Source organism: Bombina bombina, chromosome 12 (assembly GCF_027579735.1).
Source record: "Bombina bombina isolate aBomBom1 chromosome 12, aBomBom1.pri, whole genome shotgun sequence".
Classification (NCBI taxonomy): Eukaryota; Metazoa; Chordata; class Amphibia; order Anura; family Bombinatoridae; genus Bombina; species Bombina bombina.
In genome coordinates, this window is record NC_069510.1 from 64,784,989 (window position 1) to 64,811,096 (window position 26,108).

Sequence of the window (26,108 nt, forward strand, 5' to 3'; positions counted from 1 at the left end):
AATTAATCAGCTGCCGTGTTGGCTTCTGTAAACATTCAAGTATAGCCTCTTATATTTATGCAAAAATGTTAGTACTACTAAAAAAGGCAAATATCATTAAAGGGACAGTCTTGTTAAAAATAAACTTTCATGATTCAGATAGGGCATGTTGTTTTAAAAAACTTTTAAATTTACTTTTATCATCGTTTGCTTTGTTCTCTTGGTATTCTTATTTGAAAGGTAAACGTATGTAGGCTCATATGCTCATTTCTTAATGAGGCCGCCTCTTATCTGAATACATTTTAGAGTTTTTCACCACTATAGGGAGTTCATGTGTGCCATATAGCTAAAATTGTGCTCACACATATGAAGTTACCTAGGAGTCAACACTGATTGGCTAAATGCAAGTCAAAGAACTGAGATAAAGGAGCAGTCTGCAGAGGCTTAGATACAGGGTAATCACAGAGGTAAAAACTATATTAATATAACCATGCTGGCTGTGCAAAACTGGGGAATGGGTAATAAAGGGATTATCTTTTTAAACAATAGCAATTCTGGAGTAGACTGTCCCTTTAAGATGCCATACTAAGCTGTATTTCTAGTGGATTAGAATAGGGGTTTGTTGCAGATTATTTTTATACATATAAACGTTGCTTGCCTTGTTCTCACTCAGATCTTCTCTTTACTTTTAGCATCACAGTTTTTATGACTTCATTGTGACAAAGGCAAGAGGAAAAAGTGGTAAGTTATATACAAATGTTTAAAGAAAACCTTTACTCATATCATTTGCACTTGTACTGTGTAATGTATTGGTTCAAACCTAGTGTCTCGCTTATCTATTGTTCGCTCCACATATCCTTAATTATACAGTCCTTTTATAGCTATAGGGTTAAAGGTTATAATATCGAGGATTAACGAATTACTGAGTATTTTTTTTATTAAAAGTACAAAAAATTGCAAAAACAGAAGGCTTTAATATGTAGAGAATTTTATTATTGAACTGCTGCTAGCACATAAGTAGGTTTTTAATTCATACAATTGGATTAAACACACAGGCTCCACAAATCGGCTCCAAATCAGCAGTGCACTACTGGAAGCTAGCTCCAATAGTGCATTGCTGTTCCTGATAGTTTTACTCTGCTCCTACATTGTTTTACTCTGCTCCTACATTGTTTTACTCTGCTCCTACATTGTTTTACTCTGCTCCTACATTGTTTTACTCTGCTCCTACATTGTTTTACTCTGCTCCTACATCGTTTTACTCTTCAACAAAGGATACTAGGACAACAAAGCAAATTTGATTAATAGAAGTGAATTTAAGCTCTTGAAATTGCACTCTCTATCCAAATAATGAAAGTTTCATTTTGACTTTCATTTCTCTTTAAACAAATACTTATAAACTTTTTGTCAAACCATGTGACACTGTGTCCCACTGTCAGGGTTTTTTCCCTCCTTTGTTTGCCATGTGCTGCTGGCAGCCATTTTACTCACCTCTCTTGCTGACTCTGGTGCATACTGTGTGATGCTGCTCAATTCTTTCATGTAATTGGCAAGAGTCCATGAGCTAGTGACGTATGGGATATACATTCCTACCAGGAGGGGCAAAGTTTCCCAAACCTCAAAATGCCTATAAATACACCCCTCACCACACCCACAATTCAGTTTTACAAACTTTGCCTCCTGTGGAGGTGGTGAAGTAAGTTTGTGCTAGATTCTACGTTGATATGCGCTCCGCAGCAGGTTGGAGCCCGGTTTTCCTCTCAGCGTGCAGTGAATGTCAGAGGGATGTGAGGAGAGTATTGCCTATTTGAATTCAATGATCTCCTTCTACGGGGTCTATTTCATAGGTTCTCTGTTATCATTCGTAGAGATTCATCTCTTACCTCCCTTTTCAGATCGACGATATACTCTTATATATATATATATATATACCATTACCTCTACTGATTCTCGTTTCAGTACTGGTTTGGCTTTCTACTACATGTAGATGAGTGTCCTGGGGTAAGTCTTATTTTTGTGACACTCTAAGCTATGGTTGGGCACTTTTATATAAAGTTCTAAATATTTGTGTTTAAACATTTATTTGCCTTGATTCAGGATGTTCAATATTCCTTATTTCAGACAGTCAGTTTCATTATTTGGGATAATGCATTTGAATAATCATTTTTTTCTTACCTTAAAATTTGACTTTTTTCCCTGCGGGCTGTTAGGCTCGCGGGGGCTGAAAATGCTTCATTTTATTGCGTCATTCTTGGCGCAGACTTTTTTGGCGCAAAAATTTTTCTTTGTTATTTCCGGCGTCATACTTGTCGCCGGAAGTTGCGTCATTTTTGACGTTTTTGCGCCAAAAATGTTGGCGTTACCGGATGTGGCGTCATTTTTGGCGCTAAAAGCATTTAGGCGCCAAATAATGTGGGCGTCTTTTTTGGCGCCAAAAAATATGGGCGTCATTATTGTCTCCACATTATTTAAGTCTCATTGTTTATTTGCTTCTGGTTGCTAGAAGCTTGTTCACTGGCATTTTTTCCCATTCCTGAAACTGTCATTTAAGGAATTTGATCAATTTTGCTTTATATGTTGTTTTTTCTTTTACATATTGCAAGATGTCTCAGATTGATCTTGAATCAGAAGATACTTCTGGAAAATCGCTGCCTGATGGTGGATCTACCAAAGTTAAAGGGACACTGAACCCAAATTTTTTCTTTTGTAATTCAAAAAGAGCATGCAATTTTAAGCAACTTTCTAATTTACTCCTATTATCAATTTTTCTTCGTTCTCTTGCTATCATTATTTGAAAAAGAAGGCATCTAAGCTTTTTTTTGGTTTCAGTACTCTAGACAGCACTTTTTTATTGGTGGATGGATTTATCCACCAATCAGCAAGGACAACCCAGGTTGTTCACCAAAAATGGGCCGGCATCTAAACTTACATTCTTGCATTTCAAATAAAGATACCAAGAGAATGAAGAAAATTTGATAATAGAAGTAAATTAGAAAGTTGCTTAAAATGTCATGCTCTATCTGAATCACGAAACAAAAATTTTGGGTGCAGTGTCCCTTTAAGTGTATTTGCTGTAAACTTGTGGTATCTGTTCCTCCAGCTGTTGTTTGTAATGAATGTCATGACAAACTTGTTAATGCAGATAATATTTCCTTTAGTAATGTTACATTACCTGTTGCTGTTCCATCAACATCTAATACTCAGAGTGTTCCTGTTAACATAAGAGATTTTGTTTCTAAATCCATTAAGAAGGCTATGTCTGTTATTCCTCCTTCTAGTAAACGTAAAAGGTCTTTTAAAACTTCTCATTTTTCAGATGAATTTTTAAATGAACATCATCATTCTGATTCTGATAATGATTCCTCTGGTTCAGAGGATTCTGTTTCAGAGGTTGATGCTGATAAATCTTCATATTTATTCAAAATGGAATTTATTCGTTCTTTACTTAAAGAAGTCTTAATTGCATTAGAAATAGAGGATTCTGGTCCCCTTGATACTAAATCTAAACGTTTAAATAAGGTTTTTAAATCTCCTGTAGTTATTCCAGAAGTTTTTCCTGTCCCTGATGCTATTTCTGAAGTAATTTCCAGGGAATGGAATAATTTGGGTAATTCAATTACTCCTTCTAAACGTTTTAAGCAATTATATCCTGTGCCATCTGACAGATTAGAGTTTTGGGACAAAATCCCTAAGGTTGATGGGGCTATCTCTACTCTTGCTAAACGTACTACTATTCCTACGGCAGATAGTACTTCCTTTAAGGATCCTTTATATAGGAAAATTGAATTCTTTCTAAGAAAAGCTTACTTATGTTCAGGTAATCTTCTTAGACCTGCTATATCTTTAGCGGATGTTGCTGCAGCTTCAACTTTTTGGTTGGAAGCTTTAGCGCAGCAAGTAACAGATCATAATTCTCATAGCATTGTTAATCTTCTTCAACATGCTAATAATTTTATTTGTGATGCCATCTTTGATATCATTAGGGTTGATGTCAGGTATATGTCTCTAGCTATTTTAGCTAGAAGAGCTTTATGGCTTAAAACTTGGAATGCTGATATGTCTTCCAAGTCAACTTTGCTTTCCCTTTCATTCCAGGGTAATAAATTATTTGGTTCACAGTTGGATTCCATTATTTCAACTGTTACTGGGGGGAAAGGAACTTTTTTACCACAGGATAAAAAATCTAAAGGTAAATTTAGGTCTACTAATCGTTTTCGTTCCTTTCGTCACAATAAGGAACAAAAGCCTGATCCTTCCCCTACAGGAGCGGTATCAGTTTGGAAACCATCTCCAGTCTGGAATAAATCCAAGCCTTTTAGAAAGCCAAAGCCAGCTCCCAAGTCAACATGAAGGTGCGGCCCTCATTCCAGCCCAGCTGGTAGGGGGCAGATTACGATTTTTCAAAGAAATTTGGATCAATTCGATTCACAATCTTTGGATTCAGAACATTGTTTCACAAGGGTACAGAATAGGCTTCAAGATAAGGCCTCCTGCAAGAAGATTTTTTCTTTCCCGTGTCCCAGTAAATCCAGTGAAGGCTCAAGCATTTCTGAAATGTGTTTCAGATCTAGAGTTAGCTGGAGTAATTGTTCCAGTTCTGGAACAGGGGCTGGGGTTTTACTCAAATCTCTTCATTGTACCAAAGAAGGAGAATTCCTTCAGACCAGTTATGGATTTAAAAATATTGAATCATTATGTAAGGATACCAACATTCAAAATGGTAACTATAAGGACTATTCTGCCTTTTGTTCAGCAAGGGCATTATATGTCCACAATAGATTTACAGGATGCATATCTGCATTTTCCGATTCATCCAGATCACTATCAGTTTCTGAGATTCTCTTTCCTAGACAAGCATTACCAGTTTGTGGCTCTGCCGTTTGGCCTAGCAACAGCTCCAAGGATTTTTACAAAGGTTCTCGGTGCCCTTCTGTCTGTAATCAGAGAACAGGGTATTGTGGTATTTCCTTATTTGGACGATATCTTGGTACTTGCTCAGTCTTCACATTTAGCAGAATCTCATACGAATCGACTTGTATTGTTTCTTCAAGAACATGGTTGGAGGATCAATTTACCAAAAAGTTCATTGATTCCTCAGACAAGGGTAACCTTTTTAGATTTCCAGATAGATTCAGTGTCCATGACTCTGTCTCTGACAGACAAGAGACGTCTAAAATTGGTTTCAGCTTGTCGAAACCTTCGGTCTCAATCATTCCCTTCGGTAGCCTTATGCATGGAAATTCTAGGTCTTATGACTGCTGCATCGGACGCGATCCACTTTGCTCGTTTTCACATGCGACCTCTTCAGCTCTGTATGCTGAACCAGTGGTGCAGGTATTATACAAAGATATCTCAATTAATATCTTTAAAACCGATTGTACGACACTCTCTGACGTGGTGGACAGACCACCATCGTTTAGTTCAGGGGGCTTCTTTTGTTCTTCCGACCTGGACTGTGATTTCTACAGATGCAAGTCTGACAGGTTGGGGAGCTGTTTGGGGGTCTCTGACAGCACAAGGGGTTTGGGAATCTCAGGAGGTGAGATTACCAATCAACATTTTGGAACTCCGTGCAATTTTCAGAGCTCTTCAGTCATGGCCTCTTCTAAAGAGAGAGTCGTTCATTTGTTTTCAGACGGACAATGTCACAACCGTGGCATATGTCAATCATCAAGGAGGGACTCACAGTCCTCTGGCTATGAAAGAAGTATCTCGAATACTGGTATGGGCGGAATCCAGCTCCTGTCTAATTTCTGTGGTTCATATCCCAGGTATAGACAATTGGGAAGCGGATTATCTCAGTCGCCAAACGTTACATCCGGGCGAATGGTCTCTTCACCCAGAGGTATTTCTTCAGATTGTTCAAATGTGGGGACTTCCAGAAATAGATCTGATGGCTTCTCATCTAAACAAGAAACTTCCCAGGTATCTGTCCAGATCCAGGGATCCTCAGGCGGAGGCAGTGGATGCATTGTCACTTCCTTGGAAGTATCATCCTGCCTATATCTTTCCGCCTCTAGTTCTCCTTCCAAGAGTGATTTCCAAGATTCTAAAGGAGTGCTCATTTGTTCTGTTGGTGGCTCCAGCATGGCCTCACAGGTTTTGGTATGCGGATCTTGTCCGGATGGCCACTTGCCAACCGTGGACTCTTCCATTAAGACCAGACCTTCTATCGCAAGGTCCTTTTTTCCATCAGGATCTCAAATCCTTAAATTTGAAGGTATGGAGATTGAACGCTTGATTCTCAGTCATAGAGGTTTCTCTGACTCTGTGATTAATACTATGTTACAGGCTCGTAAATCTGTATCTAGGAAGATATATTATCGAGTCTGGAAGATTTACATTTCTTGGTGTTTTTCTCATCATTTTTCTTGGCATTCTTTTAGATTTCCTAGAATTTTACAGTTTCTTCAGGATGGTTTGGATAAAGGTTTCTCTGCAAGTTCCTTGAAAGGACAAATCTCTGCTCTTTCTGTTCTTTTCCACAGAAAGATTGCTAGTCTTCCTGATATTCATTGTTTTGTACAGGCTTTGGTTCGTATAAAACCTGTTATTAAGTCAATTTCTCCTCCTTGGAGTTTGAATTTGGTTCTGGGGGCTCTTCAAGCTCCTCCGTTGGAACCTATGCATTCGCTGGACATTAAATTACTTTCTTGGAAAGTTTTTTGTTTCTTTTGGCCATCTCTTCTGCTAGAAGAGTTTATGAATTATCTGCTCTTTCTTGTGAGTCTCCTTTTCTGATTTTTCATCAGGATAAGGCGGTGTTTCAAACTTCTTTTAAATTTTTACCTAAGGTTGTGAATTCTAACAACATTAGTAGAGAGATTGTGGTTCCTTCATTGTGTCCTAATCCTAAGAATTCTAAGGAAAGATCGTTGCATTCTTTGGATGTAGTTAGAGCTTTGAAATATTATGTTGAAGCTACTAAACATTTCCGAAAGACTTCTAGTCTATTTGTTATCTTTTCCGGTTCTAGGAAAGGTCAGAAGGCCTCTGCCATTTCTTTGGCGTCTTGGTTAAAGTCTTTGATTCATCATGCTTATGTCGAGTCGGGTAAAACTCCGCCTCAAAGGATTACAGCTCATTCTACTAGGTCAGTTTCTACTTCCTGGGCGTTTAGGAATGAAGCTTCGGTTGATCAGATTTGCAAAGCAGCAACTTGGTCTTCTTTGCATACTTTTACTAAATTCTACCATTTTGATGTGTTTTCTTCTTCTGAAGCAGTTTTTGGTAGAAAAGTACTTCAGGCAGCTGTTTCAGTTTGATTCTTCTGCTTATAATTTCAGTTTTTTTCATTATAAGATTTAAACTTTGTTTTGGGTGTGGATTATTTTCAGCGGAATTGGCTGTCTTTATTTTATCCCTCCCTCTCTAGTGACTCTTGCGTGGAAGATCTACATCTTGGGTATTCATTATCCCATACGTCACTAGCTCATGGACTCTTGCTAATTACATGAAAGAAAACATAATTTATGTAAGAACTTACCTGATAAATTCATTTCTTTCATATTAGCAAGAGTCCATGAGGCCCACCCTTTTTGTGGTGGTTATGATTTTTTTTGTATAATGCACAATTATTCCAATTCCTTATTTTTTTTATGCTTTCGCACTTTTTTCTTATCACTCCACTTCTTGGCTATGCGTTAAACTGATTTGTGGGTGTGGTGAGGGGTGTATTTATAGGCATTTTGAGGTTTGGGAATATTTGCCCCTCCTGGTAGGAATGTATATCCCATACGTCGCTAGCTCATGGACTCTTGCTAATATGAAAGATATGAATTTTATTATATGAATTTTCTTACATAAATTATGTTTTCCTGCACTTCCTTTTATTGCCAGACTGGTGTACATCATCTGTGTGAGACAGGATGCAGTCTCAGAATTGTGATGTCATCACTTATTATTTAAAGGGCCTCTGTTCAGTATGCTTTGCCCTTGCGTTGTCTCAGACCTGTTTGTGAGGGCTCCTGTGTATTACCTGGCTGTCTGACGTCCCTCCTGGTTCCTGATCCCTGGCTTGTTCCTGACTCTGCTGTTCTCCTTGTTCCTGATTCCGGCTCGTCTGACTACTCGCTTTGGCTACTGACTCGGTTCGTCTGACTACCAGCTCTGGTTTTGATTCCTGGCTTGTTATTTGACTTGTGGACTTTTTATTATTTTTTGCTATTAATAAAGGTGTGATTATTTTTGCACTAATCGTCTCAGTCTGATTCCTGGCATCCTGATATTACGCAAGGGCCATGAATCCTGATGGTGCTAATAATCCACCTTTACCTGCCATTTCCAGGATGGATGAAGAGGATCACCGCTTGGATCAATTTGCACTAGCCCTGCAAACCCTGCTGACTCGCACTGCACATTTGGACCAAAGTGTCCCGCAAGTTATGGCTGCTCCTGTTTCCGCTGCTACACCTAGTCCTACCAGGAGCATGTCCGGTTCTGCACCTTTACCTCAGCTATATGGAGGCGATCCTAATCAGTGCAGAGGGTTTTTGAACCAGGTGGGCATTTACTTTGAGATGTTACCTCAGGCGTTTCCCTCTGACAGAGCTAAGGTGGGATTTCTCATCTCGTTACTCTCTGACACAGCTCTTGCCTGGGCTAATCCCTTGTGGGAGACTAATAAACCTGTGATTTCAAATCACCCTGAATTTGTGGCCTCCTTTCGAAGGGTATTTGATGTTTCGGCTCGCTCCTCTGCTGCTAAACGACTCATGTCCATTCAGCAAGGTACAAGATCTGTTGCTCAGTATGCCATTGAGTTCCGTACGCTTGCCGCAGAGGTAGGTTGGAACAAAGAAGCCCTTGTTGCCGTCTTCTTTCATGGGCTCTCTGATGCGATTAAAGGCAAAGTTGCTGCCAGAGATTTACCAGAGGATCTCGAGGCATTGGTGTCTTTTTTTTATCCTAATTGACATCAGACTCAGAGAGAGGCCCTCTTTCAAGGAGCGCTTGCGGAAGCCTCCTTTTCTGTTGTCTCCTACGTGTTTGTTTCCACCCATGCCTCCCTCTCCTCCCATGCCTCCTGGTCCCGAGTCACCAGGTACTGCTGAGCCGATGCAGTTGGGATTCACGCGTCTCTCCGCGGCAGAGAGGGCCTTTAGGAGGAGGGAGGGGCTCTGCCTCTATTGTGGGTTACAGGGCCACCTTTTGAAGTCTTGTCCTACACGGCCGGGAAACGCTCACACCTAAGGTCCTGTCGGGGGCAGACCTTGGGTGGTTTATCCTCATCCCCGGAACCGCTAAAGGAGAAACCTTTGGTCACGGTTGTCCTTTCCTGGGTGGACTCCTCCATAGTCACCCAGGCTCTTGTTGACTCCGGTGCTGCGGGCTATTTCGTTGACAGTACTTTTGTATTAAAGCACTCTATTCCTGTTTTGCCTCGGTCCGTTCCGCTTGCTATTGAGGCCATTGATGGCATGCCCCTTCAGCCCGCACTCGTTACTCACGAAACTGCTCCGTTATCCATGGCTGTTGGGGCTCTCCATTTTCAAACCCTCCAGTTCCAGGTGATAAACTCTCCGCATTTTACGGTTGTTCTGGGTTATCCCAGGCTTCAAAAGCACAATCCCAGTCTCGACTGACGCAGGTCCGAAATTTTGTTGTGGTCTCCGCAATGTATTTCCACTTGTTTTCGGAAACCAGTTAAAGTCTTGTGTACTTCTTCGGTATCTCAATTGCCAGAGGAGTACCGAGAGTTCCTAGACGTTTTTGACGAGGTGCGTGCCGGTACGTTGCCTCCTCACCGGTCTTACGATTGTGCCATAGACCTGCAACCCGGAGCCATTCCTCCTCGGGGCCGGGTTTACCCTCTGTTTGTTGAGGAGAATTGTGCTATGGAGGAGTATGTTGCCGATGCTCTATCGCGGGGGATCATCCGCAAATCCTGCTCTCCTGCAGGGGCTGGCTTCTTTGTGAAGAAAAAGGGTGGCGAGTTAAGACCATGCATCGATTATAGGGGTCTTAATCGTCTTACCATTAAGAATGCTTACCCTATTCCGCTCATTACGGAACTCTTTGACCGCCTCAAGGGAGCTACGGTCTTTACTAAACTTGATTTGAGAGGAGCGTACAATCTCGTTAGGATCAAGGAGGGCCACAAATGGAAAACAGCATTTAACACCAGGAGCGGGCATTATGAGTATCTTGTAATGCCCTTTGGCCTATGTAATGCTCCTGCTGTTTTCCAGGAATTTATTTATTTAAAGGGCCTCTGTTCAGTATGCTTTGACCTTGCGTTGTCTCAGACCTGTTTGTGAGAGCTCCTGTGTATTACCTGGCTGTCTGACGTTCCTCCTGGTTCCTGATCCCTGGCTTGTTCCTGACTGTTCTCCTTGTTCCTGATTCCGGCTCATCTGACTACTCGCTTTGGCTCCTGACTCGGTTCGTCTGACTACCAGCTCTGGTTTTGATTCCTGGCTTGTTATTTGTCTTGTGGACTTTTTATTATTTTTATGCTATTAATAAAGGTTTGATTATTTTTGTGCTTCTCGTCTGTCTGATTCCTGGCATCCTGACACCCACACAACAAACTTATTCACAAAATGTATTGCCTTGGAGTAGATGCTAAGAATGTTGAGTGGATAGAATGCTGGCTTAGAGGATAGAAGGCGGTTTCAATAAAGGGAGTACATTCAATGAGGGGTCAGTTACCATTATAGACTCCCTATCAATGAAAATATTTCTGACGGAGGTCATGCTCCCTCAATTTAACAGGGATTATACAGAACTATCTCAGAGGATAGTTCTGTATCAATTAACAAGAGACTCTCTACCGTGGTGGCTGTCTCAAGAACATCTATCCCAGGGGACGTGTTTTCTGAGACCCTCTTGGCTAATTGTGACCATGGACTCCAGCCTGATGGGTTGGGGAGCAGTCTGGGACTCGTTGAAGGCGCAGGGACTTTGGTCTCAGGAGGAATCTGCTCTCCCCATAAACATTCTGGAGTTGAGAGCGATCTTCAATGCCTTGATGACTTGGCCTCAACTGGCTCTAGCCCAGTTTATCAGGTTCCAGTCGGACAACATAACCTCAGTGGCTTACATCAACCACCAGGGGGGAACTTGGAGTTCCTTAGCCATGAAGGAGGTGGCGCAAATCATTCAGTGGGTGGAGGCTCACAATTGCTATCTATCTGCCTTCCACATCCCAGGAGTGGACAGTTGGGAGGCGGATTTCTTGAGCAGACAGACTTTCCATCCCGGATTGTAGGAACTCCATCTGGAAGTGTTCTCCAGGTAAACAACCAAAGGGGGTTGCTGGAGGGATACTTAACAGCTCTGCTGATGTGCTCTTTGGCTCCTCCTGCTGGCCAGGAGTGATATCCCCAACAGTAATTGCTGATTCCTTGAACTCACCGTGTCAAGAAATAAATAAATTTATCAGGCAAGCATACATTTTGTTTTTTACACTGCACAGCTAATATGGGTAGACTTGATGGGCCTTTTGTTTCTTATCTACCGTCAAATTATGTGTTTCTTAAACACAGTTGAATTTGTACATCAGAGACTGGAAGATACTAACTTGGCCACTGCTGATATAGTGCTCTAATTTACCACAACATACTGATATATCTACATGTCAAGAAATAAATACAGAGGCAGATGTATTTATTTTAATATTTTTCATTATTACATTCAAATTTAAAAATGGAATAATAAAGGGAATATGACAATTAGGTATGTGCAGATCCGAATGGGGAAATATGCAGCCGCTTGTTTGCTTTAGATAATTTCATAACCAGATTGATTCCTGTTAAAGATCCCCACTCTAAGATCTGTGCAAATCCTGATCTTAGAGTGGGGATCTTTTAAAGGAATCAATTGGGCTACGAAAATATCCCAAGTGAATGGAAATATCCTAAGGGAACGAGCGGCTGCTTACGCGTTTCGGATCTTCACGAAAGATCCGAATGCAGAACCTAATGACAATAAAAGGAAATGTTAACCTAGCTTATAGCATAGAGTTTGTGATTTCTGACTCATTAAAGGGACAGTATACACCAATTTTCATGTAATGAAATATAATAGACACTATGATAAAGAATAAGATGCATAGATACTGATATAAAAATCCAGTATAAAACTGTTTAAAAACTTACTTAGAATCTCTCAGTTTAGCTCTGTTGAAAAGACAAGTGGGAAATAAGACACTCCCCCCCACCCCTTCTTTTGCATATGAAAAGACCCTTTACACAAACAGGAGCAAGCTGGAGTAGGTATCTGACGGTATTCTCATAAAATTTTGGGGCTTGGTTAGGAGTCTGAAAATCAGAGCAATGTTATTTAAAAATAAGAAAAACTATACATTAAAAAAAACAAAAAACTTTATGGGCTATATAAATAGATCATCTACAAAACATTTATGCAAAGAAAAAATTAGTGTATAATGTCCCTTTAAGGAACAAGGAAGTGCAATGTAACAGTCACCTAATTTGGATAAGGATTTTTTTTAATAATATAAAATATCTTCATAACAAATACAGTTGCTCTGGAGGGGGCTTGTCTGTGTCATCTAATTGATTTTATGCACCAAGGCCAATCATAAGGTTGTAGTTTAAGGTACCATATGAAGACAGATACCTTATATCTACACTACAGAAACATTGTGTAATTAATAAATAATAAAATAAATAAACATGTATAAACTGGGTACTGGCAGACACCTGAGGAAGAGGGAGAGCCCTGAAACGCGTAGCAGAAGTGGACCTGGCCTCGCGAGGCAGTGTTTTTGTCTCTCTTTTTAGAGCTTTAACTCACTCTGTGATTTATTGTTTTATATGTATGGTGGCATGAAATATACCAAAATGGGCCTAAATCAGTATCTTGGGTTGTCTACTAAATTCTTTGGTATTTTGGGTAAGAGTTTCTCTAAAACAGTACTTGAAGCAAAAAACAGAATTTATGCTTACCTGATAAATTACTTTCTCCAACGGTGTGTCCGGTCCACGGCGTCATCCATTACTTGTGGGATATTCTCCTCCCCTACAGGGAAAGGCAAGGAGAGCACACAGCAGAGCTGTCCATATAGCTCCCCCTCTAGCTCCGCCCCCCAGTCATTCGACCGACGGTTAGGAGAAAAAGGAAAAACTATAGGGTGCCGTGGTGACTGTAGTGTATAAAGACAAAAAATTTTTCAACCTGATTAGGAAAACCAGGGCGGGCCGTGGACCGGACACACCGTTGGAGAAAGTAATTTATCAGGTAAGCATAAATTCTGTTTTCTCCAACATTGGTGTGTCCGGTCCACGGCGTCATCCATTACTTGTGGGAACCAATACCAAAGCTTTAGGACACGGATGAAGGGAGGGAGCAAATCAGGTTACCTAAATGGAAGGCACCACGGCTTGCAAAACCTTTCTCCCAAAAATAGCCTCCGAAGAAGCATAAGTATCAAATTTGTAGAATTTGGCAAAAGTGTGCAGAGAATACCAAGTCGCTGCCTTACATATCTGATCAACAGAAGCCTCGTTCTTGTAGGCCCATGTGGAAGCCACAGCCCTAGTAGAGTGAGCTGTGATTCGGTCAGGAGGCTGTCGTCCGGCAGTCTCATAGGCCAATCGGATAATGCTTTTTAGCCAGAAAGAGAGAGAGGTAGCAGTAGCTTTTTGATCTCTCCTCTTACCAGAGTAAACGACAAACAAAGATGAGGTTTGTCTAAAATCTTTTGTTGCTTCTAAATAGAACTTTAAAGCACGAACAACATCTAAATTGTGTAATAAACGTTCCTTCTTTGAAACTGGTTTCGGACACAGAGAAGGAACAACTATTTCCTGGTTAATATTCTTGTTGGAAACAACTTTTGGAAGAAAACCAGGCTTAGTACGCAAAACAACCTTATCTGAATGGAAAATCAGATAGGGTGGATTACACTGCAAAGCAGATAATTCAGAAACTCTTCTAGCAGAAGAAATAGCACCCAAAAACAGTACTTTCCAAGATAATAACTTAATATTTATGGAATGTAAAGGTTCAAACGGAACCCCTTGAAGAACTGAAAGAACTAAATTTAGACTCCAAGGAGGAGTCATGGTTCTGTAAACATTCTAACCAAAGCCTGAACAAAAGCTTGTACATCTGGCACAGCTGCCAGTCGTTTGTGTAACAAGACAGATAAAGCAGAAATCTGTCCCTTTAGAGAACTAGCGGACAACCCTTTATCCAAACCTTCTTGGAGAAAGGAGAGAATCCTTGGAATTTTTATTTTACTCCAGGAGAATCCCTTGGATTCACACCAACAGATATATTTACGCCATATTTTATGGTAAATCTTTCTAGTCACAGATTTTCTGGCTTGGACCAGAGTATCTGTCACAGAATTCGAAAACCCACGTTTGGATAAAATCAAGCGTTCAATTTCCAAGCAGTCAGCTGCAGAGAAACTAGATTTGGATGTTCGAATGGACCTTGTACTAGAAGATCCTGTCTCAAAGGTAGCTTCCATGGTGGAGCCGATGACATATTCACCAGGTCTGCATACCAAGTCCTGCGTGGCCACGCAGGAGCTATCAGAATCACCGAGGCCTTTTCCTGTTTGATCCTGGCTATGAGCCTGGGAAGGAGAGGAAACGGTGGAAACACATACGCTAGGTTGAACGACCAAGGTGCCACTAATGCATCCACTAGAATCGCCTTGGGATCCCTGGATCTGGACCCGTAACAAGGAATCTTGAAGTTCTGACGGGACGCCATTAGATCCATGTCTGGAATGCCCCATAATTGGGTTAACTGAGCAAAGACCTCCGGGTGGAGTTCCCACTCCCCCGGATGGAAAGTCTGACGACTCAAATAGTCCGCCTCCCAGTTGTCTACTCCTGGGATGTGAATAGCAGATAGATGGCAGGAGTGATTCTCTGCCCATTGGATGATCTTGGTTACTTCCTTCATCGCTAGGGAACTCTTTGTTCCCCCCTGATGATTGATGTACGCAACAGTCGTTATGTTGTCCGACTGAAATCTTATGAACCTGGCTTTCGCTAGCTGAGGTCAAGCCAGGAGCGCATTGAATATTGCTCTTAGTTCCAAAATGTTTATCGGGAGAAGCGACTCTTCCCGAGACCATAGGCCCTGAGCTTTCAGGGAGTCCCAGACCGCGCCACCACCCCAAGAGGCTGGCGTCGGTCGTGACAATGACCCACTCCGGTCTGCGGAAACTCATTCCCTGAGACAGGTGATCCTGGGTCAACCACCAGAGAAGTGAGTCCCTGGTTACCTGGTCTACTTGAATTTGGGGAGACAAGTCTGTATAGTCCCCATTTCACTGATTGAGCATGCACAGCTGTAATGGTCTTAGATGAATTTGAGCAAAAGGAACCACGTCCATTGCTGCGACCATTAGTCCTATTACTTCCATGCACCGAGCTATGGAGGGTTAAGGAATAGAATGAAGAACTTGACAAGCGTTTAGAAGCTTTAACTTTCTGACTTCTGTCAGGAAGATCTTCATTTCCATAGAATCTATTATTGTTCCCAGAAACGGAACCCTTGTGGACGGTGACAGTGAACTCTTTTCTATGTTCACCTTCCACCCGTGAGATCTGAGAAAAGCCAACACAATGTCTGTGTGGGCCCTCACTTTGGAAAGAAATGACGCTTGGATTAGGATGTCGTCTAGATAAGGTGCTACAGCGATGCCCCTCGGCCTTAGGACCGCTAGAAGGGACCCTAGCACCTTTGAGAAAATTCTGGGAGCGGTGGCTAAACCGAATGGAAGAGCCACGTGAAGGATGGAACTCTGAGGAAATTGTTTAATATCTTTAAATCCAGGATTGGCCTGAAAGTTCCCTCTTTTTTGGGAACCACAAACAGGTTTGAGTAAAAACCTAGACCTTGTTCCCCGGAGGGGACTGGGTTTATCACTCCCATCTTTGATAGGTCTCTTACACAATGTAAGAATGCCTGTTTCTTTATCTGGTCTGAAGATAAGTGAGACAGGTGGAATCTTCCCTTTGGAGGAAGTCCCTTGAACTCTAGCAGGTATCCCTTGGAGACTATTTCTAGTACCCAGGGATCCGGAACATCTCTTGCCCAAGCCTGAGCGAAGAGAGATAGTCTGCCCCCTACCAGATCCGGTCCCGGATCGGGGGCTACCCCTTCATGCTGTCTTGGTAGCAGCAGCAGGTTTCTTGGTCTGTTTACCCTTGTTCCAGCCTTGCATGGGCTTCCAAGCGGGTTTGGGCTGGGCCGCGTTACCTTCTTGTCTAGCGGCAGTGGAGTTATTAGCCGGTCCGTTCCTGAAATTGTGAAAGGAACGAAAATTAGACTTGTTCTTAGCCTTAAAAGGCCTATCCTGTGGGAGGGCATGGCCCTTACCCCCAGTGATGTCTGAAATAATTTCCTTCAATTCCGGCCCAAAAAGGGTCTTACCCTTGAAAGGAATATTACGTAACTTAGTCTTGGACGACACATTTGCCGACCAGGATTTTAGCCAAAGCGCCCTCCGCGCTACTATAGCAAAACCTGAGTTTTTCGCCGCCAATTTCGTTATTTGAAAAGCGGCATCCAATATAAAGGAATTAGCTAACTTTAATGCGTGAATTCTGTCCATGACTTCTTCATAGGAAGTCTCTTTCTGGAGCGACCTTTCTAGTTCCTCGAACCAAAAGGACGCCGCTGAAGTGACAGTAATAACACACACGTAGCTGGTTGAAGGATGAACCCTTGTTGAACAAAAATCTTTTTTAAGCAATCCTTCCAATTTTTATCCATAGGATCTTTGAAAGCCCAGCTGTCCTCTATAGGAATAGTTGTGCGCTTCGCTAGTGTTGAAACAGCTCCCTCAACCTTCGTGACCGTCTGCCATGCGTCCCTTCTAGGGTCTACTATGGGAAACATTTTCTTAAATATAGGAGGTGGGGCAAAGGGTACACCTGGCTTCTCCCACTCCTTATCCACTATGCTCGCTACCCTCTTGGGTATTGGAAAGCGTCTTCGTGCACTGGGACCTCTAAAAATTTGTCCAATTTGCACAACTTCTCTGGTACTACTACAGAATCACAGTCATCCAGAGTAGCTAATACCTCCTTAAGCAAAGCGCGGAGATGTTCTAGCTTAAATTTAAATGCTACTATATCAGGTTCTGCCTGTTGAGAAATTTTTCCTGAGTCTGAAATTTCACCCTCAGACAGCCCTTCCCTCACAGCCAATTCCGATTGATGTGAGGGTAAAATAGATAAGGCATCGTCAGCGTCTGATTGTTCATCCTTTTTTTTATCTGTATTTAAAACTGAACAATCACGCTTTCTCTGAAATGCTGGCAGTTTGGATAAAAGATTTGCTATAGAATTATCCACTACTGCTGTTAATTGTTGCATAGAAATAAGCACTGGCGCGCTAGGTGTCGCCTGCGCGGGCAAAGCTGGTGTAGACACAGAAGGAGAGGATGTAGAATTATCCTCACTACCTTCATTAGATAAATTATCTTGGGCAACATTATGAAATGTAACAGAGCTGTCCTTATTTTGTTTGGACGCTATGGCACACTTATCACAAACACTCAAAGGGGGAACACATTTGTCTCTACACACACAGAACATAGGTTATCTGATGGCATAGACATGTTAAACAGATTTAGGCAGGCAAACAATGCAATAAAAACGATTTTAAACAAAAACGTTACTGTCTCTTTAAATAATAACATTACACACTTTATTTCTGAATGTTCAAAAAACTATGAAGGCAATATCCGATTTTTATGAAATTTGGACCCCAGTGTCTTAATGCTTAGAAAGTATTGCACAGCAAATATGGAGACTCTAGCTCTTAAAACAAGCAAACCAGAGCTAATTGTTGGATTTAACCGTTTTTATACACTACAATCCCTGCTACAGTATTGCTGCAGCATTTTACCTTCCTTAGGGGTCAATCATCCACAGAAATAAGCCTTCTGGAGTCACTTTCTGAGTCACAGGACCCTCTCACATGAAAACTGCATGCACTGCCTTGAAATCAACTGCACAGCTGAAGCACCAAAATGAGGCTTCCTCCCTCAGCACACTAGAGTGAAGGGGCCTTCCTGACTAGATTTAGGTGTCTAAAACATGCCAGATCAATAAAAAAAACGTTCCCAAGTGTATATGAGCTTATAAAACAGTTCAAATGCCATGATATTGTAATAAAAACCAATCGATTTTGCCCCTAACAGTGTCTACCAGCATAAAAATCAAAAAGGGGAAGCCTGTTATCTTTTTTGCTGAGGTGAAAGAAAAATGGCTTACCATTTTCCCTGAGGGGAAAAATGACTGTCATCTAGCATTAGCCTGTGTTGTTAGAAGGAGACTAGTCATACCTGAAGCAGATGAGTCTGCAAACTGTTACCCCCAACTGAAGTTCTCTTGTTTCAACAGTCCTGCGTGGTAACAGCAATGGATTCTAGTTACTTGTGCTAAAATCATATTCCTCTTAACAGAAATCTTCATCACTTTTCTGTTGTAGAGTAAATAGTACAAGCCAGCACTATTTTAAAATAACAAACTCTTGATAGAAGATATAAAAAACTACAACTAACACCACAAACTCCTCACCATCCCCGAGGAGATGCTACTTGTTCAGAGCGGCAAGGAGAATGACTGGGGGGCGGAGCTAGAGGGGGAGCTATATGGACAGCTCTGCTGTGTGCTCTCCTTGCCTTTCCCTGTAGGGGAGGAGAATATCCCACAAGTAATGGATGACGCCGTGGACCGGACACACCAATGTTGGAGAAAGTATGATATGTTTTAGTGTTCTTCTTAGTAGATTTTGCCAGTCGGGTGGCATTACAAAGTAGCCAGGTGGGGGCAGTGTAATACTTTCTAAAATGTTATGCAATCCAAAGCACAAAATAATTCCATAATTTAATATAATTTATTTCAAGGGACATTAAAACCCAACCTTTTTCTTTCATGATTCAGATAGAGCATACAATGTTAAACAACTTTCTTATTTACTTTTCTTATAACATTTTTTGTTCTCTTGGTATCTTTTGTTGAAAAGCAGGGAAGTAAGCTTAGAAACGTGCACATGTATAAAGCACTATAGGGCAGCAGTTTTACAAGAATGCTATCTATTTACAAGAGCACTAGATTGCAGCACTATACCCTGCCATGCAGTGATCCAGAGGCCTAAGATAGGGATCTCTTCAGCAAAGAATAACATGGGAACAAAGCAAATTCTATAATAGAAGTAAATTTGATTATTATTTTTTTTTAAATTGTTTGCTTTGTCTGAATCACAAAATTAATATTTTCAGTTTTTATGTCCCTTTAAAGATAATTTGTGCAATAAATAATGAGCAATAATAATATTAGCTAAAGTTTTAGTTGGGTGGTCATTAAAATTATCCGGGTGGTGCACCCGTTAAAAAGGTCCTGGGGAGAACACTGTGTTGCACATCTCATTTGCATATATTACCCAGAGTCCTCTGGTGCATTGGTAACAATTGCTCGTTTGTGCTCCTTGCATAGATTCTGCTTTAGTTTAATGCATTATCAATACATTTACAGTTTTATTTGAGCACTTTTGAACCTTTTTTTTTCTAATGCATACAGAACACTTCTAGGGAAAGCCAACGGGGATCCTTGCCTAGAGTTGCCAGCTGGCTATACAATCATTTGTGTGGCTGTAAACACGAATCAAAAATTAATCTGTAACAACATCAAAAATAAATCAGTTTAAAAGAATTTAACGCTGTTTTGATAGCAGAATTTGCATTGTTTTATAAATCAGGCGCATGCGTCTCAAGTGTCCCGTTCCTTATCTACTTTACTCTGGCCAGTTAGGTACAGATATAAATGTGCTCATTGAATAGCATTTAAAGGGACACTCAAGTCAAACTTAAACTTTAATGATTCATATAGAGCAGCAATTTGAAATAACTTTCCAATTTATATATATTAACAAAAAGTCTTTTTATATTTACACTTAATGAGTCAGCAGCTTCTACTGAGCATGTGCAAGAATTCACAGAATATAAGTATATGGCAGCATTTGTGATTGGCTGATGGCTGTCACATGATACAGGGGGAGTGGAAATATACATAACTTTGAAATTTGGCGGAAAAAAATCTACTACTTATTTGAGGTTCAGACTAAGTGCATTGTCTTGTTATCATGCATGTGTTTACTGTAGGGTTGCTCATCCCACACATTACTCTGTAGCCTTTTGAGGGAGGGAGTGAAAAAAGTAATTTTCAGATTTTTTTTCCCCACTGTTCATAATTTAAATCTTTTTATGATGTCATTTAAAGGGATACTAAACCCACATTTTTTTCTTTCATGATTCAGATAGAGCAGGCAAATTTAAACAATTTCTAATTTACTCCTATTATCAATTTTTTTTCATTCTCATGCTATCTTTATTTGAAAAAGATGGAATGTAAGCTCAAGAGCCAGACCATTTTTGGTTCAGCACCTAGGTAGAGCTTGCTGATTGGTGGCCAAATGTAGCAAACCAATCGGCAAGCTCTACCCAGGTGCTAAACCAAAAAATGGGCCTGCTACTGTGCTTACATTCTTGCATTTTCAAATAAAGATAGCAAGAGAATGAAGAAAAAATGATAATAGGGGTAAATGAGAAAGTTGCTTAAAATTGCTTGTTCTATCTGAATCATGAAAGAGAAAAATTTGGGTTTAGTATCCCTTTAATTATTCTTCCACTTTAATGTTGGTCTCTGCTTCTTTCATGTCTATTCATCTTTTACAATCGGATGGAGCTGTCTTAGATAGTCTGCCCTGTAGAAAACGACAGTCATGTCAATTGTAAATGTCAAGAGAAAACATGGAAGTTTCTATCTGGCAGATGTCTTCCTGGGTGGGTTGGATAAAGGACAGTCTACACGTTACGTTAACCTCTGGCTTTTGACCTTACATGTTCTTCTTGCAGGATAGATTGTGTATACATCCCTTCAAGCTGTTGTTTCCTAGCAGGATGCGTAACCTTAGTACCTTTTGACCCTGCAGGGCTTTCCCCTTTTGAACCATTATCAAATGGCTGTCATGAACCACTGGCCTGCTCGTGGCAGTCAGCTAGACAAAAAGGCTTTCAGTGGCGTGATTCTTTCATCCTCTCTCTAACCTTGAATGAACAATAACGACTTGTCAGATCCTTGAATGATCATGTATTGGGTATTGAGTCGTCATGCAAATGTATCCTTATTTATGTCTTAATTGCTAGCCTTATGGGAAAATTCATTTTACAACTCTTAGCACAATGAACTAGGTCAGGGGTAGTGAACCTTTTTCATAGAGTACACTCTCAAGTTCCCATAATCCTTTTTTATTTATTTAGCAGGATATTAAAGAAACAACTGTTATTTTTACCACACATTATATCTATGTTTTATATATACGTGTGTGTGTATGTGTGTGTGTATATGTGTATATATATATATATATATATATATATATATATATATATATATATATATATATATATATATACATACATACATACATACATACATACATACATACATACATACAGTATCTACCCCAGGACCTTGCACCGTCCAGCTGATTTTACTGACCACCCAGCTAAAATGAGCTAATATTAAAAATGTTCCATTTCTTTTTTATGACACGATGAGTCCACGGATAATCTTAATTACTAATGGGATATTCACCTCCTGGTCAGCAGGATGCGGCAAAGAGCACCACAGCAAAGCTGTTAAATAGCTCCTCCCTTCCCTCTCACTCCAGTCATTCTCTTTGCCTACGTTAGTGATAGGATGTGGTAAAGTGAGATGTTAGAAAAGATTCTTCAATCAAGAGTTTATTATTTTTAAGGTAGTGCAAGATTGTGCTGCTTTGTCCTAGGGTGTAGCCATAGTCCATATCAGTCTCTTCAGTAGAGCAGTGGTGGCTTTAGAGCAATGAGAACTGGGACATAATTCTCACTGTGCCTCTCATAGATTTCATGCTGCCCTGATTGTGAAGATCTGAGGGAAAATAATGAACTCAGTCCTTATTCCACAGGCCTATGTGAGGGTGAGGACCTCTCAAGCCGAGTGAGATGCCTTGCTGTCGGGCATTAATCAGGTAAGTGCTTACTTTAATTTTTTCTGGAGGTGACACAGTTTTCACATCAGAAAGAGTGGGCACTATATTTACTTGAAGGAGAAAAGGGTTGACAGACTCTTTATTCTCATATGGGACAGTTTATTTCTCCTTAGTATAAGAGATTTATTAGGCAGCATAGCTGGCACTGGGGCTGGGGATGCTGCGTGAATAAAACTTTTTGACGGTTCCACTAAACTCCCGGCGGTTTTTACACAGTATAATGCCGACCGGGAGGTTGTTTACGGAGACGTCCACGAGGGGCGGGGCTTAGTGTAGCTGGTTTGTTAGCACTGCGCGCCATTTCTCTGACACATACGGAGGTGACTCAGCTACAGGCCGACTAGAAACGCTTGGTTTTATAAGAACAAGCATTTCTAGGAGCGGGTCTCTTGCATCCTTTTCCTGCTACTCTACGGATCATCTCCTGTCATAGTGGGACGTATCTCCGGTGTTGTGGGAAGGTAGGCACCTCAGAAGACAGCTGAGGTGTAGAAGTGTACTATGTTTTTGGCCAAAAAAAAAAAAGTTTAATTCTTAAAGGGACAGTAACATTTTTTTGCAAAGTTTAATTTGTGGAACTACCAATCCCTTTTTGTCCCTCTTGTATTGAATGGACTATAAGTTACAGGGATAAAAAAAATTCCTGAGCCATCACTCTCTAAGGAGGATGTGGGTCAGGAATTTAATGACAATGTTCATTTTATGCCACAGTTTTCTCCCCAAGCGTCCCAAATTGTGCCGCCCTCACATGCAGTGCCCTGCATTTCCTCAGTAGCTCCAGTTGGGGTTACTTTAAAAGACATCACTTCAAGCATGTCTGCTACAATTTCAGATGCGTTGTCTGCCTTTCCAGTATTGCAGGGAAAGCGTAAGAGGAAAATCAGACATTCAGTAAGTGAGGTTTGTGACGCAATTGTTGGTATTTCAGATACCCCCTCCCAGAAGCCTGAGGAGGGGGATACCGTAGTAGCATCTGAAGTAGAAATTTCAGATTCGGACAGTGTAATTCCTCTTACTGATACTGAAGTTGTATCTTTCAGGTTTAGGCAAGAACATCTCTGTCTACTACTTAGGGAGGTTTTAGCTACCTTGGATGACAGCAACTACAGATGTTTCCCATAGCCGACTCTGTTAAGGAGGCTTGGCAAACAGTCCCCAAAGTGGAAGGAGCCATTTCCACTTTAGCCAAGAGAACTACTATTCCCATAGAGGATAGTTGTGCTTTCAAGGATCCTATGGAAGAAACTAGAAGGATTACTCAAGAAGATGTATGTACATAAGGGCTTACAATGGCAGCCATCTGTGTGTATTGCTACCGTCACTAACACGGCTGCATATTGGTTCGATGCATTATCTGACGCTATCAGAACAGAGACTTCTCTGGATGAAATCCAGAATAGGATAAAAGCTCTTAAATGGGCTAATTCCTTTATTACGGATGCTTCCCTTCAAGTTATTAAACTGGGAGCAAAGATTTCAGGTTTCTCTATTTTAGCTTGCAGAGCCTTATGGTTAAAACCTTGGTCTGCGGATGTGTCCTCTAAGTCTAAGCTTTTAGCAATTCATTACAAGGGAAAGACCTTGTTTGGACCTGGCTTGACTGAAATTATCTCTGATATCACGGGAGGTAAAGGTCATCTTCCTCAGGACAAGAGAAACAAACAAAAAGGACGACAAAGTAATTTTCGTTCCTTTCGAAACTTCAAGGGAAATTCCTCCTCCTCTGCCTCCAAACAGACCTTCATGGAGACCCAATCAGTCTTGGAATAAGGGAAAACAATCCAAGAAGCCTGCTACTGAGTCAAAGACAGCATGAAGGGTCTGCCCCCGATCCGGGACCGGTTCTTGTAGGGGGCAGACGTCCTTCTTAGTTCAGGCTTGGGTTCGAGATGTTCGGGATCCCTGGGCAGAAGAAATAGTGACCCAGGGATACAAACTAGAGTTCAAAAGTTTTCCTCCCAGAGGCAGGTTTCTGCTTTCAAGATTATCTGCAGACCAGACAAAAAGAGAGGTGTTCTTACATTGTGTAGGAGACCTCTCCAATCTGGGAGTGATTGTTCCTGTTCCGATACAGGAACAGGTTCTGGGATTTTATTCCAATCTGTTCGTGGTTCCCAAAAAGGAGGGAACCTTCAGACCAATTTTAGATCTCAAGAGTCTAAACAAATTTCTCAGAGTACCGTCCTTCAAGATGGAAACTATTTGTTCCATTCTCCCTTTGATCCAAGAGGATCAATTTATGACAACGGTGGATTTAAAGGATGCGTACCTGCATGTTCCCATTCACAGGGATCATCACAAGTTCCTAAGGTTTGCCTTTCTGGACAAGCACTTCCAGTTTGTGGGTCTTCCTTTCGGTCTTGCCACAGCCCCCAGAATTTTCAAAAAGGTTCTGGGTTTGCTGTTGGCGGTGCTTCGGTTAAGGGGCATTGAAGTGGCGCCCTATCTGGACGACATCCTAGTCCAGGTGCCATCCTTACAACAAGCAAGATCACACACGGACAGGGTGTTATCCTTCCTGCGATCTCACAGATGGAAGGTAAATTTGAAAGAAAAGAAAAAAAAAAGTTCCTTAGTCCCAAATACAAGGGTATCTTTCTTGGGAACCAGAATAGATTCCCTATTGATGAAGATTTTTCTGACAGATGTTAGGAAATCAAAGATTTTCGATACTTGTCTAGCCCTTCAGTCCATTCCTCGGCCATCAGTGGCTCAGTGCATGGAGGTAATAGGGCTGATGGTGGCGACAGTGGACATCATCCCATTTGCTCGGTTCCACCTCAGACCTTTGCAGTTAAACATGCTCAGGCTATGGAATGGAGATTATGCGGACTTGTCTCCTTGAATACTTCTGGAACAGGAGACAAGGGATTTTCTGCAATAGTGGTTGTCTCTGGATCATCTTTCCCAGGTAACATGCTTTCGCACACCATCTTGGGTAATAGTGACAACAGATGCCAGCCTTCTAGGATGGGGAGCAGTCTGGGGCTCTCTAAAGGCTTAGGGGGGGTGGACTCAGTCAGAGTCTGTTCTTCCTATAAACATTCTGGAACAGAGAGCGATCTTCAATGCAGTGCAATTCAGTGGCTTACATCAATCATCAAGGAGGAACAAGGAGTTCCTTAGCGATGACAGAGGTATCCAAGATAATTCAGTGGGCAGAGGCCCATTCTTGCTATCTGTCGGCGATCCACATCCCAGGGGTCGACAACTGGGAGGCGGACTTCCTGAGCAGGCAGACATTTCATCCGGGGGAGTGGGAACTCCATCCGGAAGTGTTCTCCGACCTTATTCTCAAGTGGGGTCAACCGGAATTGGATCTCATGGCATCTTGACAAAATGCCAAGCTCCCTAGATACGGGTCAAAGTCCAGAGACCCCCAGGCGGAACGATAGATGATCTGGCGGTCCCTTGGACCTTCAACCTAGCATAACTATTTCCTCTGTTTGCTCTGCTTCCTCGGGTAATTGCTCGAATCAAGCAGGAGAGGGCATCGGTGATCCTCATTGCACCAGCTTGGCCTTGCAGGATTTGGTACGCAGATCTGGTGGATATGTCATCTCTGCCACCTTGGAGACTTCCGTTGAGGAAGCACCTTCTAATTCAAGGACCCTTCCTTCACCCAAATCTAGTTTCTCTGAAGCTGACTGCTTGGAAATTGAACGCTTAATTTTATCCAAGCGGAGCTTTTCTGACTCGGTCTTAGAGACCATGATTCAGGCTCGTAAGCCTGTATCTAGGAGGATTGACCATAAAAGATGGCGTAAATACCTCTATTGGTGTGAATCCAAGGGCTACTAATGGAGTAGAGTTTTGTCCTTTCTCCAAGAGGGTTTGGAGAAAGGATTATCGACAAGTTCCCTAAAGAGTCAAATCTCGGCCTTATCTAATTTGTTACACAAACGTATGGCGCATGTCCCAGATGTACAATCATTTTGTCAGGCCTTGGTCAGGATCAGGCCTGTGTTCAAACCAGTTACTCCTCCATGAAGTATTAATTTAGTTCTCAAAGTTCTTCAAGGGGCTCCGTTTAAGCCTATGCATTCCTTAGATATTATGTTGTTATCTTGGAAAGTTTTATTTCTTGTTGCTATTTC

The 26,108-nt window shown here is 41.4% G+C and overlaps 1 protein-coding gene across 2 annotated transcripts in view; it reads left to right on the forward strand.

Annotated features, from left to right (window-relative positions):
• FAM50A (family with sequence similarity 50 member A) overlaps positions 1–26,108 on the forward strand; it is a 92,493-nt gene that overhangs the window by 49,682 nt on the left and 16,703 nt on the right. For both annotated transcript variants that reach the window (XM_053696067.1, XM_053696068.1), the window contains exon 11: positions 672–720. In XM_053696067.1, coding sequence (XP_053552042.1) covers positions 672–720 — 49 coding nt within the window. The remainder of the gene's footprint in view (positions 1–671; positions 721–26,108) is intronic.